Source organism: Sinohyriopsis cumingii, chromosome 10 (assembly GCF_028554795.1).
Source record: "Sinohyriopsis cumingii isolate HCF-2022 chromosome 10, ASM2855479v2, whole genome shotgun sequence".
Lineage (NCBI taxonomy): Eukaryota > Metazoa > Mollusca > Bivalvia > Unionida > Unionidae > Sinohyriopsis > Sinohyriopsis cumingii.
In genome coordinates this window covers 115,170,389-115,197,071 of record NC_142970.1, presented here as the reverse complement: position 1 = coordinate 115,197,071, position 26,683 = coordinate 115,170,389, and the positions used below count along the sequence as shown (strand labels likewise).

General features: G+C 35.0%; 1 protein-coding gene across 2 annotated transcripts in view; it reads left to right on the top strand.

Moving 5' to 3' along the window:
- Window positions 1-26,683, top strand: part of LOC149791066 (uncharacterized) — a 48,033-nt gene that overhangs the window by 8,344 nt on the left and 13,006 nt on the right. For both annotated transcript variants that reach the window (XR_016423653.1, XM_089971454.1), the window contains exons 5-13: window positions 1,023-1,070; window positions 1,537-1,620; window positions 3,599-3,676; window positions 4,765-4,803; window positions 6,481-6,543; window positions 10,823-10,903; window positions 13,607-13,648; window positions 20,370-20,447; window positions 21,649-21,833. Coding sequence is in view for 1 of the 2 variants with exons in the window: in XM_089971454.1 (XP_089827580.1) it covers window positions 1,023-1,070; window positions 1,537-1,620; window positions 3,599-3,676; window positions 4,765-4,803; window positions 6,481-6,543; window positions 10,823-10,903; window positions 13,607-13,648; window positions 20,370-20,447; window positions 21,649-21,833 (698 nt within the window). In the remaining variant the exon portion in view is untranslated. The remainder of the gene's footprint in view (window positions 1-1,022; window positions 1,071-1,536; window positions 1,621-3,598; window positions 3,677-4,764; window positions 4,804-6,480; window positions 6,544-10,822; window positions 10,904-13,606; window positions 13,649-20,369; window positions 20,448-21,648; window positions 21,834-26,683) is intronic.

The window sequence follows — 26,683 nt, the reverse complement described above, 5'->3', positions numbered from 1 at the left end:
TCCGTAATGCAAGGGTAACACCAAACTGGCGTTGAAATCAAATCAAATCTCTAGTTAACTTCCGATACAACATAAAGGGATCGTTCGCTATCACTGTAGCTTGACTCACTTCTGGAGATACTAGCCATTGGGAGTTGTAATCGTGCATGCAGTTGACTCAATCGGTACGACATCCTGGCCAGTTTCACGTAAGAAAAGCAAAACGGACTCTGTCAAGAAATCAGGATACATGCACCATAATAGGTAGACCGGTTTCCCTCAGATATTGTTAGAATTGAGAAGGGCATTTGCAAATGTTTTTTTAATTGCCACAGGTCAAGGGGAAATGTATAAAAAACCGGAATATAATTAATCATTTATACGTAACATTTCTCATCAATGAATAACATTATTTTTTAATTGATTAACAGAAGCTAACAAAAGAAAAACATTTAAGACATCTATATTTAGATCCTGAAAGATCAGTTTCTTTACGAACATCAATCAATTTTGGTGTCGGACAGAAAGGCCAATAAACAGAACGGCGGGAATCTGAAATGTTACTGTGTGTGTGTGTGATCAAATGTCTCTTATGCAACCTTCAATTAGTTCTTTATATCTTTGTATTCGCCATCTCTGTAGAGATTGATATGAGTAATGTTTTAGACGGTTTTACAATCAAACGCTGTACGTTGATTGAAACAGTTCTGCATAGCGCTTGGCGGATGATAGAGTGTGAAGTGACCATAATTAAGGTTATAAAGCAAATTAACTATTATAAAACGTGAAAATTGTACAGTGTCGTTTTGATTACCTGTCTCTATATACTGTAACATTTGCACTCGTGGAGCTTCAAAAAAGAAGTCGAAACCATGTCAATAAGGAAAGCCATATATGGATCTAGGCACATTTTCTTCTAACCAATTTGAAGTATATTTCTTATTAAACGCTTCTAGATCTAACGGTAATATAACTTATTGGACACCATTCCATGTCAGCTTTTAAGGAATAGCCCAACAAAAGCAGACATATTTCTCTTCCAGACCTCCTTCAGTTACAAAATAATGTAGAGTGTTATTCCATAGAAATAGGTAAATTCTCTCTCTCTCTCTCACTCTCTCTCTCTCTCTCTCTCTCTCTCTCTCTCTATATATATATATATATATATATATATATATATATATATATTACATGTCTGTTCATCAGAGAAACATACTATCTACAATTCTGGCAAGACGAGAACAAGATCAATACTGTTCACAATATCTTTTACTTTGAAATAATTGCTGTTACTAAAATGTAATAAGACAGGACAGTTAAAAAATAAGTTCTTTGACTCGCAGAAAACATCTGCTTTAGTAATCTGACTCTGTTAATATAACCATTGCATTTATTTACCTTAAATGCGTTGCAAAATTATATATATATATATATATATATATATATATATATATATATATATATATATATATATATATATATATATATATATATATATATATATATATATATATATATATATATATATATATATATATATATTTATTTATATCACAGTGTTTCATTTACTTCGGGTTCTGCACGAGCGATCTCCGGAACATGGGCCAGGTTGTGTGCACGATGTGATTGGAAAATTGAAAAGTAAATATTATCTCATCATCATTATCATCATCTTATTATTATTATTTGTACGCCTAATATTTAGAGTACCGAATGGTAATGACGTTTTCTGTCGCAAGTTTTATCTTAGGTTAACAATAAAGTGTAGTGAACAACCGGTTTATCTCAAACCTTGGAAACGTCAGACCATTCTACTTGCAACAAATTTCGCAAAAACTTCTTTAGAAAGGTAATGAAGATATTCAGCCATAATCATCAGTGCAAAAAGAGAGCTACGCGTGTGTGTACTTGGAAGTTCGTGTCTGTAAAGACCAAAAAGAGAGCTACGCGTGTGTGTACTTGGATGTTCGTGTCTGTATCGACCAAAAAGAGAGCTACGCGTGTGTGTACTTGGATGTTCGTGTCTGTATCGACCAAAAAGAGAGCTACGCGTGTGTGTACTTGGATGTTCGTGTCTGTATCGACCAAAAAGAGACCTTCGCGTATGTGTACTTTTATGTATATGTTCATATCTACATTTACACGTATATCACAAGAGTTTCAGTGATTTGAGAAATATTCCATCTACCACCTGCATGCCAGCAACGCTCTTAAGCTTGCTTCTCCCACCCTCTCGGATAAACTTGTATCAAATTTAAATAATATCTCAATTTTCAAACAACGTAAATGTGAACCCGGGTCTTATAAAAAAAAATTACTGAAAGTAATAATGGCGGAATGTCTCCACCTTCAAATTATTTCGTAATTGTTATGCCGACATCGAACGGAAAGCTTGATATAAACTACGCTTTAAAATGTTTTTATTTTCCATTTCAATTGAAGTAGCACCGGAACAATTACCAACCACTTGAAACGTATGCAATAGCCTCTTAAACGTGACCACATGGTCTCCAGAAAATGATTACTAACTCAACAGCTAATTACCGCATTCAGTCATCGGCGGTATCCATAATGTCCAAAGATGCAACAATCAACAGACAAACTAGACGTACTCTGGACCCTCATTGGGGGGTGGGGTATTTCAAAAATATTGAAGAACTAAATGTCTTTTTCAAAGCCCCATGAAGGCAACAACTTCCAAAAAGAAGTCTTCAGCTATGCAGTTATATTGGTGATGTATCCCCATCCCATGGCACAAGAGCCAAGCAGCTAACTAACTGCACAGATGAGGAAGAAAAATAATACCCATATTATTATGTTTGCAATGTTGCTAATACCACGCTAGTTTTAGTTTTCAGTATTGTTCATGCTATTAAAAGAGAGAATTAAGAACAATATGTATTGTAAATGTTCTCTTGTAATTTTCTTGTTTATTGAATTTGTACCTTTCTTCCTTCAATCTATTATAGAATAATGTGATACGTTTAACTTCTTGTCCACCTTTTTAATTTAAAAACTATATTTTGAGAAGTATACTTACCTTGACAGATTCAAACACACCGATTAAGAAAGTGTAACTTTCATTCCTGTTTTAACCTTAGTAGCATTACTATATATCTGTCAAATGCTAGTTGATGCTTAGCAAAGAAAAACAGTGTTGTCAAGCAATTTGAATTATTGGAAAATATTTTCGCACTTAATGATGAAGACTGTTTTCCCTAGCAATATCGTGAATGAAGACTTATTAAATTTTGCCGCAAGTTACTGGTTCTGGCATGCATGTGAATTAGTCACGCTTAAAAGGATGAGCTTCATGTTCCAGTGGTTGTTAAAACCTTTTATAATCTTGATAAATATTACGTCCTTATTCCTAAGTAGCTGTACACGGTTTTTTATTTTAGAAAGGTTGTGCTATTGTCAACCATAGTTGTAGTACTAATAGTAGCAACAGCAGCAGGGGTAATATTATTACTAAAGTCCGTGTTTTATTTTATTTTATTGTATTGATATATAATACAGGATATATACAGTTTGATTTGGATTGTTGGTTTTAGTGGCACCTTTAAAAGATTAAGCTAGATACAGGCAGATGCAGATATAATTCTTATTTTCATTATAGCATATTTCCACTCGCATCACCCCGAGAGATGTAAGTGTACGGGATATGTTGTCTACCATCATGAAAGATACCATAACGGTAAGTTAGGATTAACTTTACTAATTTCTGTTCATGTATTACAGTGATTCCTGATTATGGTACTTAATGGGAGCTAACTCAGTGTACCATTTTGTCAGCAATGCATCTTTATTATAAGGAATGGTATATAACAAAATTCGGATGTATAATTTAAAATGTTGTACTCAGGTCTATGAAGAACACATTATTTGATGTTGCAAATTCACATAATGATAGAATCTAAACAATAAAAAAATCTAAACTGATGTGAATTGAACTTAGTTGCACTGACAGAAATCGCTTTAGCCACTTAAATGGGGCCCTGAATCAATGGATGAGTCCCAGTGGTGTATTGATGGATGTGTTGTGAGAGACGCTTTTACCTGATAAACGGAATCATGATATTGTATGTCTTCATATAAATAACACCTTCTTTATACAGACTCCCACCTCAGGGACTAAAACGTAACCTCTTTCCGTCAAAACGTATGACAGCATTTGTAAAATAGACATTAGAATCGATACTTTTATTACGTTGCTAATGGAAACAGATATATATGAGCCATCTTCACCTTGAACTAAATCTATAATAATTTATAGTCAACTATATATTGTCAAATGTACATTGGACTTTGTATCAACCACAGTCTCTGTTGTGCGAGAATCCTTATGTAAATCACGTACACTGTACTCTCTTTCTGAATGAAGAGTTTATTTGAATTAAACTGTGCAAAACTAAATTTTATGCTATTTGAATATAACGAAGAGTTCTCTAGTATGAATCCTTGATGTCAGTTAGGCGATGTACACTTATTATCACGAAGTGGCAAATATTTGATCAGAGCCTCTAAGAGTATATGATAAGTTAAAATGAAGATTTTCTTTACAGGCTATTTCTGCATGCATGTGTTAAAGTTCATAATAACGACTTTGTATTACTCATCAGATCTCTTCGGATGACTGAATGTTAAATCTAAGACAATTGCGATTTCTCTTTCCAGAAGAAAAGACGCTAAACATGTACCTTGACATTCTATGTACACATGACATTAAAACCTTCACAAGCACAAGAGAGGGTTAAAATAAAAAGTATTCATTTTTCATTTCAGATCCGTCGTCATGTAGAAATCTAAATCAGCAGTTTGATAGTACTTTTCTCTCTTCCTTTTTCTCTCTTTTCTCTCTGTCTCTCTTTATATATATATATATATATATATATATATATATATATATATATATATATATATATATATATATATATATATATATATCCCTCAGTTTTAAAATCCTGCACACAACCTTTAAAACAGTCGTAGACATATGAATAATTGGTATTTTCCAATTATCCAGATAAAATTATCAGAAAGCTATTATATATTTCTCTAGGAGCTTTTACCCCTACATCTTTTACTCTATCCGTTCACCTTTATCAACTCTATAACATAGACAATTATTATTAGATTTCAAAAAAGACAAATATAGCTTCTTCTAAATAGTAAATCCGACGAGGATGATATTGCTCAGATCCGAAAGATATTTCTCACGTGTATAGCCCTTTATGGTCTTAGCATTGGAATTGCTAATGCATAACCTTGGAAACATTCTGTCCTCAACATTTATCATAATATAATTTTAACTAAATTTGCACTGAAACCTCATCTTGACTAGAGCATGGACGAATTCAGTGATCAGTACGCTTGCGCAAGTAATTATTAGAGTTTTGGTCCTTAGTCCTCGCAGCATAGACATTGCTAGTGCATAACATTGTAAGCGCTCTATGCTCACGTTTATAAATAGATTAAGACCAACAGCACAGTAAAGCTTTAACTTAAAAGTAGTTTAACATATATTTCTTCGAGTTATGGCCCCTTACATCTTACCATTGCCATAGCTAATGGAAAACATTGCGAACATTGTAGCATCTATATGTTTTCCTTGATATCGGAAGAACTTGCAGTTAAACTTCGTCTCAGCAAGAGTTCAGATTAGTTAAACTATATGCGTATTTATATAATTTATTGTCTCTGATTGACTTAAACAACAACTCTCAAACTCATGTAAACCTTACATTCATTCGATCCTTTTGTTTTGTTTCAAATTCACGAAGAAACTTCATCTTTAAAAGAGATCGAATGAATGGAATCAATACTTGAAGTACATTGTATATACATCCCGCTCATCGCAAGCCAGAAAGCGCATGCGAATTACTTGTGAATACGTTGTCATTAACGTTGCTTGATTTCAACCAAATTAACTGTGAAGCTTCGCCAGAATAAGGTTTCGGATTAATTTGATGATAAGTATAGTTGAACCACTTCTTACAGATTTATCGCTTTGATATACTTTGAGTGGCTTTTTATTTTTCTTCTCCTGTTTTCATAAAGAACGTTGAATATTAAATTGGACCTCCTCATATGCACCTCTTCCGTTTTTCTAGTCTTCAGTGCATGAAAATAAGGTATATTAAATTACCTATGCGTGCAGGTATCTACAGGCCAATAAACAAACGAGTATTATATTGCAGGGTAGACGAACATATGTAAAATATACATTATATCAATGCATAGTTGATACTGTTACTAAGAAAGTCACTATTCCCTTACTTGCACATAATAATTGTACATAAAGTATATGAAAAATTCACGATATTTGTGTGCAGTTTCATGAGTTCTTTTCATATACAGAACAAGTTTAAGATTTTTCCTATCCTAAATAATATAACTAGGTCGTTAGTTATCTTTAAAATAATCAGAGTGAAACGTCATACTAAAATATCTGCTCACATTAAAATAAGAGCATTACCTCATTGTATGTATCATCTTCAGATGTCTATGCCCATCTGTTCGGATACAGCCTTCGCTATGGACCCTGTTTAACACATGATTTAGGTAAACTATCTATTTCTCTGTCTATTTTTCTATCTATCTATATATCTATCTATCAATATCTATCTTTCTAACTAACTATATATATATATATATATATATATATATATATATATATATATATATATATATATATATATATATATATATAATTCCATGTCTTAATAAAGTTCCAAAAATGGCTAACTCATGTTCCTTGGGAAACGCCATATACAAATGTAGCATGATATCAAATTAAAGTTTGATAACATTTACTTATTTACTTACACTCGAAGTTAAATATTTGATTTTTGCCCATTCCTTCTCAACATTCTTAACGAGTTCATCTGGCTACTCCCCTTACGTTATGAAGGTAGTGTAATGAGAGGCAATGCCAAATATTCTTAAACGCGTGTATGAATACTACTTATTTCATTCCAGGCCTACTGGAAAACACGCTCAGCTGAAAATATTGTTTCAGGGCCCATTTATTCACGATATAACCCTAAATGTAAATTTTAAGCAGACCAAACGAGATTTAGTTTTTAAACGAATTTCCGAGTGTAACTAAGTTTAAGGGTTGATGGGCGGCGATATGTGCCCATGAATAGTATTATTACCGTGTATTTTGTAGAACTATGGTTGTGAATTTAGTTTAGGATTCAGTCTTGGTAGAAAAACCAAATGAGTATATAATGAACATTTGTATGGAAAATATGAACTTTTTTCGAATCAATACTGTACTCCCAACGTTGTTCAAATGTTCCTATACAAATGCACAACCTATAATTTATGTCACGATATTAGCACATGGAGAACTCTGAAAATTTGTGCGGGTTAGTTAAAATATGTTTTCTATATTGTTCTTTGTCACATGCGTAAGGTCGCTAACCATTCTGGTTAACCTTAGTATTACATTAGTACAAGTTCTCAACAGAAGATATAATGCGGTATATGCAAGATTATATCAGGGGGGTGACGGAATTTAATATTTACACCTCATTACAATAAGAAGATCATAAATTCTGTCCAATTTGAATTAATTAAATATTTTGAGTGTGCACTCGCGTTAAACAACATAATATTATCCATATCCAGTCGCATTATAACAATATGAAAATATGTGATCCAAATTCAAAGTATAACAGAAACGCCATCATTTCAATATTAGGACAAAATAAATAAAACCAAATGAAAGTGCATTATAGTCATACTATACAGGTAAAAACATTTAATTCTTTTTAATACATACACTTAGTATGACAAAAGTACAGTAAGAAAAGGGTGGGAAAATCTGTTGTTATATTCCTTTAAACTTTGACACCATCGTCTACCCAAATTGTGTATGGTATCGACTCAACAATGCCGCGAAATGGATTCGGAGAAGGCTGGAACGAAAGGAGTGACCAATGAGATTAAAGTAAGGATTTTTATTGAAGGTTCAGATACCAATTCTTGTAGGTTTTACCAAGTAGAATAATTTGTATATGTTGCTTAAGTAGATCTCAGGTTCCTTTGTACTAATTACCCACTGGGAATGTCAGCTGTCACTAGTTCCGAAGACAGTCTATTCAAGACTGAAATGGTACGAAACAAGAATATACAGTCGTGATATTCAGTGAGACACTTTACTGATAACGGAATATCTGAGAACACGATTGACTTCCCAATTAAGACAAAAGGTCTCTGATAAGATATTATTCTCAGATGTGATGATTATTTCATAGGAATATCAGATAGCTGTTAAAACAATGAGCTTTTCATTTGCAGCATTAGGCGTTCGTGCCCTTATAGGTACTTCTGACATTATCGTTATTTATAAATCAGTTAGTCAAGGAATGATAGAAGATACAATTATTTTAGTACACTATTGGGATCTGGTGAGCGGAAAGAGATATATGCATGAACGTAATATCACTGTAAATGTCGGGTTCTTTACATAATTTATGCCAGCATCATTAATATTATATTTGGAGCTGACAGAGGCCTGACTGGTTTAATTCTTATTCTGTAATTGTGATCTGGTATCTCCGAGAAAGGCTGGATCGAATGGGTCATGTCACATATATGGCCATATGATAATTTAAGATGGTATCGGAAATGTTTTTGTTTCCGGAAGAAAATAAATTAAAATTAGAATGTAGATCCAATAACCTGTTTTCTGATCAACGTTCACTTTCCAATCAAAATAACAACAAATGCATTCCTTGAATACCTCAGTAACCTAATCCCATGTTGCTAAATTAGTTCTGAAGAAACAAGAACCTTAGAATGTCCAAGTAGCGGCACCTCTCCTAGAATAGTAAAATGAAATGAAAGACCCATCTTTGCCAATTGTTCGAATAGGATAATAGGTAAATACGTTTCAAATTATGGATAAATAACGGAGTCATTATTTCTTGTCTCAAAACGAAGACATAATGCCTGATGGATTGGATATTGATTCCCTCAAACGTTTTTCCGTTAGCAACTACGGGACAAAGAAGAGAGTGAGGAAGTGATGCAATCGGTAGCCTCAAAACTCTCCGTCTTAAATTATTCGTTTTCGAACATTTAATCTTAACAACTAGCAGACCCTCAGTATAAAGGATACCGTTTCTCAATAGTGTTCTATTCGTATAAAAAATGTATTTACTGCATTAGGAACCAGCTTACATTTGCTCTCATTTAAATACAGAAAAGAACAAGCACCAGACCACATAGTCATTTACATCATGCAATTTCATGACTTTAAAAATCTCCAATAATATTTACTGTGAAATGCAGATAGCATTCTTTAGGCACTGAAGTTGGATTTCGAAATGCCTTTTATTTAAAAAACTTCACCCTGAATACAGTCAATGTTTATCATTAATTGTAATAGTTTAGCATCAGAAATATAGTGTCCAATGGAATTAGAGGACTGAACGCTTTTAACAAGACACCGAGTAAAAATGTGCATTATATTTAAGTTAACTTGTGGAGGCATTAAACGATAAAAATTAACAGGAAAGGAAATACTATTTCTAATGAACTTTCAAATTCATAGAACATCATTATGATAAATTACAATGGGTTGCTGTTTTTAATTGTTGTTTAAGATACAATAGATCAATTTATGAAACACGTTCAAATTCAGATAGAGGTAATTACCATAGTGTGAGAAAAATGCACACACAAAGAAAATACACCGTGGAAATTATATAAATTGTCTTTGTGGAAATATAATAAATGTTCACGTCATAGAACATCAGGTAGTCAGACCAAAATAATGTCGAGGAAAGTCAGTACAACTTGTGAAGTTGAAAATCATTGTTAACTGAAATAGCAACTCTGTAACTTTGACTTCCTGAATATTATAGTTTTGTGTTATTTTCAGAAAGTCATCTTTGAAAAACCCATCTCAAAATTAATATCCTCAAGCCAAAATGTTTCTATCTCTATTCTACGCTTTGAATGCAAGAAATAGATTGTATTGTGGGACAGCATTTTCTACCTGAACTCTAATTATTGTTGATAGCTTCTCATCAACCTGGTGCAACATGAGAAATGAATACGAATTTTGTATATTTTTTCTATATCCTCAAAGTTCCATTGAAAAGTCCTAAAGTATGTCGCGTCATTATACACTGACCAAGCGTGTGAATCGCTTAAAAGTAGACGTGAGATTAATATCCTATACTCAATACATTTGAACTGTTGTTTGTCAGTCCTTCTTTCCGATTATTCCTGACCAATGGCTATACAGTCTTTATGATCGAATTCAATTTGGAAAGATTGTTATTTGCCATGTGATTATATATAAAGAGAGTAATATGTTTCAACGTCCTGCCGTCAGTGTGAAACAGGTAGGAGCATTTGTATTGAAACATATAAGCATTTGGTTGACCACGTCAAACATTTGCGAGTTCCTGTTGGCTGATAAAAGGGATCAATTTTAGATCCGATTGCATTTCCGCTTCGCTGCATGGTACAGTACTTCACTACAGAAATATAGATGTTCCAACAGGCAATCATACCACTCGTTGATGTTATGTGACGTCACATAACATCATGTAAGGGATCTACTACTACCCTCATCATCGGAAAATGTTATCCTGTAGTGTTGGTTTTTGGAATAAGGTGAATTTAACTTCATCCCGTGCACCAATTCACACAAAGCAACACTATAGGAATGAAATTCACTATACCGATGGTAATAGTATAGTAATATATTTTATGAAGCAAATGCACTATAATTAAAAAAGATAAGAAAATATTTCATTAATAAAAAATTATATAATCAATTAGAGAATTATTATAAACAGTTTTCAGTTTGCTTTAGTCTTCATTCGCCTGGGCAACGTACCACCGCTTCTAGACAACCAAATGGACTGTCAGTGGGAGATTATCAACCATTACACCAGTAAGTAATGTATATTATCAAAATATCAATACAACTTTACTTTACAAACGAAACACATATGCCTCTTGTAACTGAATATTTTAGCTGTTTAATAAATACATTTGTTTCAAATTCGTTTTGAACAACACAATCAGCATGAAATGATATCTCCTCAAAAATTCTAAATTGAAAGATTATATATATATATATATATATATATATATATATATATATATATATATATATATATATATATATATATATATATGCAAATATACTAATTTCCCTTTCTTTCCTTTTCTTTTCCTTCTGTTACGTATTTAGGACCTTTTAAACAGTAACAAGAAAAATTGAAGTCAACAATTTTTGTAAAATGTAACAGATAATTTGTTTCCCATGTAAAATAAGGTAAAACTGAGAAAAATAACTTACGGTTTTATGAATCAAATCCAAAAATAATCCAAGAATTAAAAAATTGAGCTGGTAATAAAAGTTCTAATGAAATTGAGTTCGAATCCCTATGAAATCCATAATGAAAGGTGATGACATATGCTGTGATGAGTGTAGCATTGATGCGTCAAACGTTCTTTGTTGAATTACAGAAAATAATATTCAAGTGTTTGCATTCTATAAATTTCGATAACTGCCTTTGTCCAAGAATTAATTTAGAATTCAAATAATGTGAAGAAAAATTTAACAATTCAATTTAAACTGGCCACAACATAAATCACTTTGACGTCAAAAGTGTTTAGACAAAATTAAATTATTTCTCAATACATCAATATTAAATCTGGCTACTGCGCAAAACAGATGTCCAAATCAGGGTCAACCATCCGGTAAAACAAGAATTTCGAAATAATTGCTACATATTATTTGTCACGTACGGCCTCAATTTCACCATACGAATCTACTCTAAGGAAGAATAAAAGACATGAAAAAGTTGTTTACTTCAACTCAGGAATCAAGGTCAGGAATCAAGGTCAGGAAACAGTTCAGCATCAGCTACAAAGTTTCTATTATTAGGTTTACGAAAAACGGAACTGACTTTCTGGAAAATATCAAATCCAGTAAATTACATTACATTACAAAAGCATGTACTGGAATAAAATTAAATTAAAATCAACAAAACATTTAAATTAATTCAAATATAAATTAAATCAAATATACATAACATTTCTTATGAAGATACTTTAGTGAAATCATTGTTTCTAATTTTGTGCACTGTGTATTTTTGCTGATATTTCAGAAGTTTAAGAACGGTATTTATCTTTGAAGTTTAAATAGCTGCTTTTGTTAATTTTTGTTGTATTTTAAAAAATACAAGGAGTAAACATCTGCAGAATGCATTAGTAAGAAAGCAGTTTGACACTGAAAACCTATTACACCGGATCGATTGAGTCACAAATTAGTTTGATATTAGAAAAATATGTTAGACTGAGTCGCAAAGTTGTTTGACACTGGCAAGCTGTTAGATTGAGTCATAAAGGAATTTGACAATGAAATTTTTTAACCTTAGGCGCAAACTATGGTGGCAGTGGAAAGTTGTTAGGTTACGTTTTAAGGTAGTTTGTTTCATATTGGAACGTTGTTAGACTGAATCGCAAAGGAGTTGACATTGGAAATACATTGGATTGAATCGCAAGGTAGTTGGACAATGGAAAGCTGTTAGACGGAGGGGCAAAGTAGTTTGACAATGAAAAGAAGTTACTGAGTTGCAAGGTAGTTTGTTTGACATTAGCACGCTGTTATACTGAGTTGCAAAGCTGTATGACATTGGAAAGCTGCAAGATTGATTCGCAAAGTAGTCTGAGACTGGCAAGGCGTATGACTGAGTCGCAATGTAGTTTGGCAATTGAAAGCTGTTAGACTGACTGACAAAGTGTTTTGATATTGGAAGGCTGTTTGATTGAGTCGCAAAGCAGTTTCACAAATGAAACGTTGTTAGACTGAGTCGCAAAGTAGTTTGACATGCGAAAGACGTTAGAGAGCATTGCAGATTATTTTGATATTGTAAAGCTGTTGGATTCAATGGCAAAGTAGTTTGACAATTAAAAGCAGTTCGATTCAGTCGCGAGGTAGTTTGAACTGAGAAAGCTGTTAGACTGAGTCGCACAGAAGTTTGATTGTCTAAAAGCTGTTAGATCGATTCGCAAAGTAGTTTGATAATGAAAAAGTGTTGAACTGAGTCGCATATTAGTTTGACAATAGAAAGCTATTAGACTAAGTCGCAAAGTAGTTTGACATTGGACAATTGTTCGATGAGTCGCAAAGTAGTTTGACAATTGAAATCTGTTAGGCTGAGATGCAAATTAGTTTGACATTAGAAAGCTGTTAGATTGAGTCGCAAGGTAGTTGGACAATGAAAAGATGTTAGCCTAAGTCGCAAGGTAGTTTGAGAATGAAACGTGTTGGACTGAGAAGCAAAAGGTAGGTTTACAATGGAAAGCTATTTGAATGTGTTGCAAAGTAGTTTGACATCAGAAAGCTTCTAGACTGAGTCGCAAGTAGCTTGACAACAAAACTATGTTGAGCTTGTTACAAAGTAGTTTGACAATGAAGAGATGTTAGACTGAGTCACACAGTAGTTTGACATTGGAAAATGTTTAGATCAGTCGCAAAGTAGTTTGATAATGGAAAGCCGTTTGATTGAGTCGCAAGATAGTTTGTCATTGGTAGCTAAGAGCAAAATAGGTTTACATCATGCAAAGATTTATTTTCTTCCAGCAATTATTGATGCCAACGGACAAAGTTGCAGCTGTAGCAACGGTATGGTACACACACACACACACACACACACACACACACACACACACACACGCACAGATATATAGAATAAGAACATACTTTATTGTTTGGATACATTTCGTGTGATGCACTGTTTCATGCAAATTCGTAATCATCGTCATGGTAACAGCATATGATTGTGATTATTACAGTTATCTCAAACATTAATATTTGTGTCATTAACCATGTTTTGTGCTTCTTAGTTCCTCATGATGGAAGCTGTTTTTCTTGGTGTTGGAACTATTGATGTTATTGGTGTTATAGTCATTATTGTTTAATTTGTTTAATTTACGACCAAATGGATGAGGAAAAGAAAGCGAAAGCAGACAGCCACTCTTTTTATTTGATATTAGAAATACATCTTTAACTTATTTTCACGAGTGTGTAGAGTTTGTCTTTAGGAAGAAATGCATATCCTAAAATTAAAATATACTACATAATTCAAAATATAATATGTTACAGGTTTTCTGTCTCCATGCAAGTCTGTGAAACACAGTGTATTCTTGTTGTTATTATTATATTTATTGTTTTTCCTGTTTTTGATATTGGAACTCTAATTTTCATATCATAGTGATATAACGTATATCAAGAGTGGGTTCGAATCCCTGATGGTCAGGTACATAACCACATTATACTGACAGACGCCTGGATCCGTAGGCTATAGACCGCTCAGGTTGCCTTAAGGGGTTATAGCGTCCATCTCCAATGCTTCCATTTAGTAATAAAATGGTACTAGCAGCTGCCTCGATTGGCGCTAAGCATCAATAGATTAGTGCTCGGACTGGTTGGCATGGTGTCAGGATAATGTGACTAGGTGGGACGTGATGCTACATGTCTGCGGCATAATGCCCAACTGGTAGACATCACAATAAACTGCCACACTGCAGCTATTGTTATGATGTGAATAAAATTGTTAAACTACGTTAAAAATCCAAACCATATACACACACCATTATGATATATACATATGTACTATACTCCTTGACCACTAGGCTATTGACATGTTCAATACACGCTAGTATATTTGTGCTCAAGCGATCGCTGGTGCTTCGCAAACTATGTGCATTGTATAGTGGTTCTGAATTTAAAAATTTGAACATTTGCACAGCAGCACAGACATGACATCAAATTGCACGTAAATCACGGGACATAACATCTTCGTTCCTAATAGTTAAGAAACTGTCTGAGCACAAAACGTAGACTCAAATTGAAACTCAAACATACTGATATATATCGATATTTTTCAAACTTCACATTTATGCAGAGATACGAACAAAAATATGTCCAGCTATTGCTTACTATACTCCTACTTGACGAATTTTAATTCTAATCATAATGTCAAATTTTATGTTCAGAGAGCTTCGTAACTATATGGCCTAGACACTTTCTAAATACGTAACTATATGGCCTAGACACTTTCGAATTACATAACTATATGGCCTAGACACGTTCGAATTACGTATTGTAATAATTCAAAGGGGTTTCTATGCCAAGCGAATCCAACCCTGTCGTGAATCCTGCTAGAAGGCGCTTGTTTTCCTGATTCCCAGTGACCTCTCTGCAACTAATATCCTAAACTGGAAATTCCCACGCGCAAAGACTATAAATAATGTATCTTCTAGTGCAAACGTTTTGTTCTAAATTAAACCTAAACTCAAATTCCAAACAAGTCTGGAATAAAATAAAATCTATTAGAGGACAATCAACCTACTCAACCCCCAAACTAATTGGTGCTACCACCAATCAAAAAAAAAAAGGCCGATATGCTTGCTGGTCAATTTTTCGACATGAGCAGCGACAAACCAATCAAACAATTTCCAAGACCAAAAATATAATGCAGAAAACACCCTTTAACATCTATTTCAAGACCGGGGAACCCAATATTCGGACTTAAACAGCGAAATCACCTTATACGAATGGGAAATAGCGTTAGGGTCAAAGAAAGAAACATCACCTGGAAAAGATCAAATCGGGTAAATAATATATAAAAATCTCCCCAGCAATATAACAACAACCATTATTAAACTACTCAACCAAATACGGAATAATGGAAAACTACCCAATAGCTGGAAACAAGCCATCATTATTCCCATCCCCAAACCATGCAAAGACCCTAATAGCATAATATAATATCGACCCATCTCCCTCACCAATAATATAAGTAAACGTATGGAAACTATACTCTCAAACAGATTAAAACACCTCCTGGAAAGCAACAATCTGCTATCAGAAATCCAATATGGCTTACGTAACAAGCCTTCCACAACCGGCCAACTACTAGGATTAGAAAAGGACATTAAACTAGGATTCAACTCCATTAGAAAAACAGACAGAAACCTCATAGCGGTCTTTCTTTACCTAGAAAAAGCTTTTGACCTAGTCTGGACAAAAGGATTGATTGCAAAACTCATCAAATTCAGAATTACTTTACGCATGTTTAACTGGATAGCAAACTTTCTAGCAGGTCGTAAAATTACAACCAGAGTTGGAAACATCCACTTCAGAGAATTCTCCCTTGAAAATAGAACAACACAAAGGAGCGTAGTCAGTCCAATACTCTTCAGCCTCATGATTAACGACCTTGCCCTTAACCTAGCCTCCATTAAAGTTAATATCTCACCATTTGCCGACGACAGCGGCATCTGGAGAGCAGGAAACCCCACCAGCAAACCAGTCATTACAGAACTACAATTTATTTTAGATAACATAGGGAGATTGGCGGATAAATGGGGGGGGGGGGTAAAATGTCACATGAGCAAACTAGCAATAATATTAACCCCAAAACGAAATAACAAATTAGCCTACCCTGACCTCTATCTACAAAACCAATTGATCAAATATGTTAAAGTAGTAAGATTCCTAGGAATGTATTTCGACAGCCACCTAAACTGGGAACACCATATATATATATATATATATATATATATATATATATATATATATATATATATATATATATATATATATATATATATATATATATATATATATATATATATATATATATATATATATATATATATATATATATATATATAACCTTATACAAAGCTGCAATAAAGACTTAAACCTCTTAAATATCTCAAAGGTACCACTTGAGAATCTAACCAGGAAACCTTACTTAACGTCTATAAAGCCCTTGTAAGATCCAAATTAGACTATGGTTGTCAAGTGTATAACTCAGCAAAACAACCACTCCTAAACAAACCAGATGCCATCCAAAGGAATCCTTTAATCGTTTGCACAAGCACACCTCCCTCCACCTCATCGGACGAACTTCAAGTCCTCGTTGGGGAAATACCGCTAAAACTGAGACGACAAGAAATGTTACTCAGATACTCCATTCGATTAGATAACCATCCAAACACACATCCCACTAAAATTTCCATTAGAAGATGTAACATCACTTTTAGCCACAAACTAGTTCCAAACATACCTTGTGGCAAAGTAATCCTAGGACTTAGGGAACAACTTCCAATACTTGAACAGCAGGAAGAATACACCAAACCACCTGACCAAACCTTTTGGACACAAACCAAACCAAGGGTAAACACCATGGCCACAGAATACGGACACAAATTGGAACAAGAAAATAAACTCAAATCGAGAATCGCAAATGATATACAGGACACCTACCCTGGTTTCACTAAAATATACACAGACGGGTCCAACACAGCTGAGCCACCCAGAACGGCAGCTGCAACAGTAATCACTGAATTTAACATCCAAATAGGAACCAGGCTACCAGACCATTGCTCTATATACACTACTGAATTCTGGACCATCACTGAATCACTTCATTGGATCAAAAACAGTTACATCCAAAAAGCAGCCATTCTTAGCGACTCCCTTAGTGTAATAAACTCAATTAAAAGCCCGAAACACTAATCCAAGGCATCTGTTCCTTGACGGGACCTTCCATATGCTCAAAGACTTATCCACAAGAGATTTAAAAGTCGAGTTCTCGTTGGGGCCATCACATATGGCAATGAACAGGCTGATAAAGTGGCAAAAAAAGTAAGATAGGAGACCGCAACCCAGCCACACTTAGATATAGCATCACAGAAGCCCAATGCTTCATAAAAACCTATATCAGTCAAAATTGGCAAGAACACTGGAATTCCACCCCCAAAGGTAGGAAACTTCGCTCCATCCTAACAACAGTTAACATGTCCATCAAACCACCCAAATGTAACAATGTTGACCAAAAGGTACTTAACCTAATAATGACAGGTAGAACCAAATTAGCAGGCAGTTTTTACAAATACATAGGCCCCAAACCTGTAAATATAAACTGCTACCACTGTCACACAGTAGAAGACCTGCAACATGCATTCAATGGTTTTACTAACAAGATCCAATTTCCACAAAGCACAAAAGGCAATTTGATCCCCTTAAACCTTTTCAGAAATCCTAGACTTAAAAAACCCTAACATACAATTATCATCCCATAATATGTTAAAATTCCTAGAAAAAACAGAACTTAAAAATAGGATATAAGCAGCCCCATACAACTTGTCAGACAGTTAACAAAAGACAGGCGACATTGGCACGTCTAATAAGACCTGATTTTTCAGCAACGAAACCCGTCTCAAAATAACAAATATCAAATAACCTCCACTAAACTTATCTCCATACAAAAACCAATTACTCTAATTAAAGACCAGAAAACAACCATAACTATCAGTCAGGCTAACAAACCTAAAATTAGAGGGAAAACAAACAAACAAAATTCAGATATCCTTGACTCATCTCAGCGACCCGAATAATTCGGCAAATATATCTGTCTTATTAAAAGATAGTTAGCCTGAAATAAAATTACAAAACATAAATAAAGCAAAACAAAATCAACTATCATATTAGTAAACACGCTAATAAACTTAAAAACTACGGACTAAATAAATCTTTCGGCAAAGATATATATCTTAATAAAACAAAACTTAGCCTGAAAATAAAAAATAGCTGCATCAATAAAACTATGGGGAAAACAAAAACAACCCTAAAACCCACATATACAGGAACAATAAAATGCAATAACGATCAATCTTAATTTATCTATCTATTTAATTATTTAATTTTTTTAAAAATATATTTAAATTTAAATTTACATTTATGCTTAAATTTGAACTGAAAATATATATATATATATATATATATAGATAGATAGATAGATATATATATATATATATATATATATATATATAGATAGATAGATAGATATATATATATATATATATATATATATATATATATATATATATATATATATATATATATATATATATATATATATATATATACCTACTTGCAAGTTCTACTAACCTAAGACAGCACATAATATCTTTCCACATTCAATTTGAAAAACTTGCAGAACATAAATGTTAAAATTCCTGCACAGCAGAACCTTTTATCAACCTGTAAACAACAGACAGCAGCCTGCCTTCCCGCACTTCTCCTCCCTTGCCACGGACATACACCAATTATCAGCACGCAATGCGCGCATCGATCCAAATTCAATATAAAAAATAACATAAATTTCAAAATTCCTGCATAGCGCAACCTTAAATCAACCTAGAAATAACGGACAGCAGCCTTCCGCGCATAAATGTTTCCAAATAAACACATGAGTGAGTGAGTACAATTCCCACTCATCCCGTCAAGATTTTTATTTCTACAACATGAGAGTGTGTTGGATCCATTCCCACTCATGTCAGCCCTCCATTCAGGCCGTTACCTACCGCCTGATGCTCAATTAACAGTGCTCCTTGAGCACATTAAAGCCTGGGTGATGAGGCACTGATTCATTTCACATGAACAATTAACAGGCTGCAGTGCGGTCATAAATCCAAGGTACATGTACTTAATGTGCGCAAACCTCGTCAATTCAATAATAGATAGAATGCATGACCACCAGTATCACAACTACATAATTGCCTGTCAACCTCACAACTGCATGGTTTCTCCTCATTACATTTCCTCGTGACAGCGCCAGCTGTTCACGCCTTCAAACACCAAATACAGGTAATTGATTTCCCTATGCTACTTTAGGTCAGCCACATAGCTATTTTCAGCCTCATTTCGCCTGTAACTATACACACTATTTACCATCATAACAACAATAAACGGTGCCTCCAGATGACGTTTTAATCCTTCTCAGTTATTCCATTGTACAATCAGTCAGTCCCCAATCATACGTACTGCACATGGAGTCGCACAGCCAATCCACAAAATCAGATTGTAATAGAGACTACTGAGCTCAGGGACACTTATGCGGCACTGACCTAAACTCACTAAAACAAAACCATGCCATCATAAAATCTCACCAACACGGCACTCTGTGACGTTTGCTCCTAGTAATATGCTAATTATTCGGGCTGAGGACCGTATCCCCAACACCAACTTCCTATCAGACAAGTAATTACAATATATATATATATATATATATATATATATATATATATATATATATATATATATATATATATATATATATATATATATATATATATATATATATATATATATCGCTTTCCATTGAATGTGTCTTCATTGAAAATTAATTCAGATACCATCACCATGTAGTTATTTATTGTCATATACATATAAATCTATAACTTTAAACTCCAGTAATGTTTCGTGGATTAAGAAACTCTTACTTTATGTAAAGATAGTAAAGCTGATTTTCATTTTCATTCAATTACAGAATCTATGAGTGTTCACACCACACTGCATCCTACAGATTCCACGCCGACAACCATGAGCCCAACACCAACTCTTTCTGGTGCGTACTATTTCAAAATCTTGTCAATTTCAGAATTTCTTAATGTTAAATCGATCAAGGAAAATATTATACAGTTATGGTACAGAGACACCGACTGGCGTCCGTGATTCATTAATACATGGATGGGTAAGCATAGTTCTTTCAAACGTTGAACTTTACTACTTGCATATTACTGACAATGAATACCCCAATTACATTTTCCACATTCATTGATCTAATTGAGAAATATATTAGTTCTTATCATTATACATTTTTCTCTTCTAAATGAACAGACATGGAGTTTAAACGCGTCCCGTTACGATATCGAGAACATTATATTTGACTACTATGCAAATAGATTTAAATTAGCTCTCTGTTCTTGAATATTACATCAGTCATTTTCTTCAAACATTTAATTTGTAACGGTCCCATTGCTAGATCAGTGAAATTACATCAGATCACCCGGACAATGGTCCGATAACAGGAAAACAACTATTTTCAATTCTCATTTGTCTTCAGCAAGATGTATGATTTTGTTAAGACTTATTTACACGTCCAAAAGAAAATAAATGTATTTTTATGTTCTGGAGGCATTAGTTTACATAATACCTCTGCTCAGCAAATATGACTCTGAAAGCAACAAAAATATTATTTTTTGGCCCTTTAGTCTATGCATGTATTTGCTTCAGACCATTGTCCCTTCAGCATTTATCACATTCAGTTCAGATAAGTGTTCCATAAATGAAGACCTGGACTGATACAAAAAATAGAGTACTGGAGGTACAAAGGAAAGAGCGTAGCTATAAGAAAACTTTGGAAATATATAATTATTTTATCCTAAAAGTGGTGCGTTGTACTTAAAAATAAATTCAATTTTATATATATATATATATATATATATATATATATATATATATATATATATATATATATATATATATATATATATATATATATATAATGGTTCAAACTTCATTTCGCTTTAATGTAATATGAATAATATATACTCTTATTAACACTTCATTTCATTTTAATATATCCTATTATTAAAACTTCATTTCGCTTTTTATTGCAATGAGCCTTTTCACAATATAAACATTACCGATGACAGTGAAAGATTTGTGCTAAAAGACAAAGGAAGATACAACATTATCCGTTGAGGCATCCAGACTCTAAACCATTTTGCTATGTTATCTCTTATAAGATTTTGTTATTTTAATAGTGTCGGTCCACTACACATGCATGAAAGCATCTACCATTGGAACTTTGGCACACGGAATTAAACAAGTTAATTCGTTGGCAGGAAACTGTCATCTGGAAACGTCTGATCACATGGCACCAGAAGCTTTGGTTATAAATATGTGCAACGTTTCTGGTCATTCGGATTCCTGGACAAGAGGTCCAGATGTAAGTTAGTTGCACTTTTCACATAGAAGCAACATATACGTGTAAGTATTCTTTATCTTTGTGAAAAAAGCACTGCAACAAATGCTGCCACATTGCATGAAACACTCTATGATTTAAAATAACTCCAAGGACAAACAAATATTGCGTCTGAGTATCAGAAAAGCTGTTATTTAATTCTGGCACATATTCTCGGGAATATAACCGCACCTCTGTAATTTGGCTTCTCTCCACCCCCACAAGCATGTAATGCCTCTTGGTGTATATCTTTTAAATTTATGATATTTTTAATCAAACTATTAAGCACTGAATACAGCATCACTTCATTCGCAAACACAAACTTATTGACCGTATTAAGAAGACAATGTATCGTCTGCATTAACACGATAACTTCTGGTAAGTATTAAAATTACAATTTCTGGTCCGTTTTGAAAAGAAAACTAAGAATTTCTAAATTGTAAGATAGCTGACCAGCACCACTGTAGACTATTACATATAAATCTGTTCATCTTGAAGACCATGTACATAGACGATATTTTCTTTTCCTACGTTAATACCGGATATATTTCATCGTGTGATATCAAAAACCTTATATTTTAATGAGTGGGGAAAAGAAAGCTTTGTTTTCTCCAACATTACTTCAAGATTAAACTGACTCTTTAAAAATTACTCTCACCCTCATCCCCCTTTATTTAAATTCACCTCACTTGTGATGCCTGACCATATTTTAATAAATTTGGAGTATGCGCATTTGTTAAGCAGCAGAGGGGGCGAATCGGACATTTTGTCCAATCGTTATTTTGCTTAATTATTACTTCTGCACTCAGCGGATCCGGTGTAGTCAGCGCCTGGTAAAAAAAAAACGACGACGTCGTTGGGGGATCGTCGCGTCGTCATTTGGTTTAATTAACACCTTCTGCGCGCCGATCCCCAGCGTCGTCAGCGTCCGGTAAGCACGTCGACGACCGCGTCGATGTCATTGCCCCCTCTGCTGCTAAGTGGTTATTTACAATGATCTTACAAACAGAGTGATCACTAACTCCTCCTCTTGCAGATCAATTAGGTTATTTGACTGATCGGTAAGTCTGAAATTAATTCTCGTTAAAAACCGATCATGGCATCGCATATAGACCGGATTAATCGGACTCTCAATGATCAAAAATCCCGGAGGGGCTGTTGGTGAAAACGAATAAAGGATATACCCCTGTTGAGCTTGATTTGATTGCTTGGTATCCACCTGATAACTCCCTTCGATAACATCACACACTAGATTGATCGCTATCACTGATGCGATATTTACGTTGTATGGAGCAATATGCCTACCACCATCTCCGTTATCGTGTCTGAGGATAGTTGATGGGGGGGTGTCCGCGGGTGGATTCTCAGGCCATCCTAGTATGGTTCTTATTGAACTGTTATAAATATCAACCATATACCCCGGTGTGCTTATTTCAATCGTCGACGATAACGTCGGTTCATGAACCGTAATAGCGATTTTTGATTCCTTTCCTGTGATCGATTTTATCCTGCGTTGAAATTCTTTATTGATTTGCTCTATTTGGTATGACCCAGTTGGTATTGTAACCTCCTCCCAGTTTGGGGTCCCATCGGGTTTATTTGTCCGTGCAAAAACCAGCGAGTTATTAGGTTGTTGTCCGTTAAATGCGTCCGCTCGGATATTAGGCCAACTGTGATATACTCGCAATTTTGCCAGCGCTATTTCCTTTACTGGAACCGGTGATGGGAAGTTCACACTGAATTCGGGTTTCGTTGATGTTATCGATATCATACTTGTTTGTACCGGAGTGGTGTTCTCCGCGATCCGCTGAAGTAATTGAGACCCTTCGGGGTTCAGCGACATTATTATTATTCGTTGTTTTTAGTGTCTAATTTTAACAACCAGGTGGTTTCGGCTTCCAGTTGAAAATCCTCGATTTTTGACATCGCGGAGCTATATAACTGGACCATCGTGGAGAATTCAACATCGGATACGAACAAATTATCAATCGATAACGAGATCAACCCGGATAATTTCGAGTATGCGTCGGATACTATTTGATGTTTTACTGTATACTCGTTGAGTTTTTTCTGAAAACACGATGATATCTTCCTAGTGATTGCGTTGGCAACTCCAGCAACTGTTGTCATTGCGGAGACAGCGATTGGAACAGCGATCGGGGTTATCGTGGTCACCGTGGATAAAATAACACCGGCGCCAGCTACTATACCCGACACCGAGTACACGACCGCGTCGATGGCGGTTATTTTACGACGGTATTTTTTTATTTTTACACGGTATTGTTCGGAAAGCGTTTTCAAGTTCGCGGAAAATTCTTTTGCGGTATCGAATCGATATTGATGTGACGTCGGTGATACCTCTGATTCAATTTCCTTGGTGGTCATTTTTATTTTAAAAGAACTAGTGTTTTTAATTACTTAGATTCGCTACAAATTCCACATACCATGTAATGTTTGCCCGGGCTAGATTTCTATCAACGGCATAAATTGTAAACTGTTCAGTTGCGTTCTTGTCTATAATTGTTGATATTGTATTGTTAAACCCGGATGAACTCGACGATAATATATTAAACTGCATCATTGAAACCAGTGTCAATCGATAAATGCCCTTAACAGTTGCGGTGATATTTACTGTATTCTGTGTAGGAGTCCAATCGAATGATCCATGCCGAATTGTGTATACTGTGTTGATGATGTTCTCATGAGGGATTTTTATTTTTTCGAATTGCTCTGCTACTCTCGGTAGCCCGTCTTTAATCGCTTCAACATCAGTTCTGATTATTCCTACTTCCTGCCAATGCGCGTCTATATTATTCTTGTTCGTTGCAACATTAGTTTTGATTGTTTCTATTTCCCGTGTATTCTCGGTCATACTTTTTTTGTTCGCTGCAACATCAAGTTTGATTGTTCCTATTTCATATGTATGTACGTCTATACCTTTTTTGTTCGCTGCAACATCAGTTTTGATTAATCCTATTCCCCGCCAATACGCGTCTACATTTTTTTTGTTCGCTTCAACATCAGTTTTGATTGTTCCTATTTCCTGTGTATGCGCGTCCACACCCTTTTTGTTCGCTTCAACATCAGTTTTGATTGTTCCTATTTCCTGTGTATGCGCGTCCATATTATTTATGATCGTTGTAACATCAGTTTTGATTGTTTCTATTTTCCGTCCATGCGAGTCTACATTATTTATGATCGTTGCAACATTAGCGCCGATTATTTCTATTTCCCGTTCATGCGCGTCCACACCCTTTTTGTTCGCTTCAACATCAGTTTTGATTGTTTCTATTTCCTGTCCATACGCAGTGATATCATTTATAGTTATTGTGATTTCATCCGGCTTGGTATTTTTTTTACCAAGGAATTTATCAAAGTTGTCATCGATCCTGTTAACATTTTTTCGTAACGTGTAAAATTGGCCCGACAGCGTCGTAAACTCCAAAATAGTATTTTTTATTGTTGCAAGATTTGGTTCGAATACTATCGGGTACCCAAAAAATCTATCGATAGTTGCTTTCACATGCCCTTCGAGTTCGATTATTGATCTATTCAACCTTATAACACCGTCTTGGATTAATTCTATCGTATTCTCTATCTCCACTATATGTCTACCCGGTTTGAGTAGTCCGTCGCCGGTATACAACGCGATGGTGTTCTCGGCGGCATCACGCTGTCGTAATAAAACGTCATTTAGCGACACATTACTAGATTTCAATTTACCCTGGCGGTCTTGAAATACAACTATTTCATCTGGGTCAACACTGGTTAAGTTCAACGTATCAGCGATTTCATCCTCAATTAGTTTTTTTATGTCGGCGGCGGCCGTTTCCGTGGATTCTTTCAGCGCCGAAACCGGTCGTCCCCAAATATCAATCATCGTTATTGTAAATGTTATTCTCTAAAATCCGTTGAGCTTCTACGACCCCACTAGTGTATTCGTTTACAACCACATGAGGTGGTTTCCGCGATGATGAAATCGCCGCGAGTACGTTCAATACCTCACGGCCACATATCGGTGGGTCACTCAATTGCTGTGTTGGCAGCGTGGAATAAAAAACCCGGGCTGAACACGCCCGGGCTGAACACGCCCGGATATACCGCATGAACTCTTTCGGCGGGGCTAACCCGTATGAATCAAAATAGACGATCGCGCGCGGATCAATCGCGTACGCAACCCAATGAGTTCCCGCTCCGGAGGACCCATCGAGGTTAATTATGCCGGTTTCAATATTCCTTGGTGCCGCCGGCAATTGATCCCTCATAAAAACACCTCTGAAGTTTTTTATCGCTAGCGCGTTTGCGGCGTCTATTAAATCAAAATTAGACATTGGAGTCATAGACTCAGGAGTCATTGACTCAGGAGTCATAGACTCTTGCGTTAATAAACGGTTCCCGGTAGTCTTAGACCCTTTCCCGAGTACCATGAATACGGGGTTCCCGGTAGTCTTAGACCCTTTCCGGCCACGGGTCGTTTTTTTTTGTAGCCTTTCCCGGTTGCCTTCTTCAATGCCATCCCCGCCGCGGTACCAACGGCTCCTAACGCCGCCGCCTTAGCCACTGCTGGTGCGGCCGCGGCAATTAATGCCGGAATCGCAGCTAACAGCGGAAATATCCCACCGGTCCTTTCCATGTTTTTAATTGCTGCGGCGGAAAAATCTATTTGAACACCCTTTTTATTCTTCATCGCATCATTGAAATGTTTTATTTGACGCGCCGTCAACGATATCTTATGATTACCACCCGCCATCTGTGACGGCTTCAGCGTTATTGTGGTCCCGCATTGTTTAGCCGACTTTGATCGTAATTTCTTGACTTGACCATCAGTCAACTCT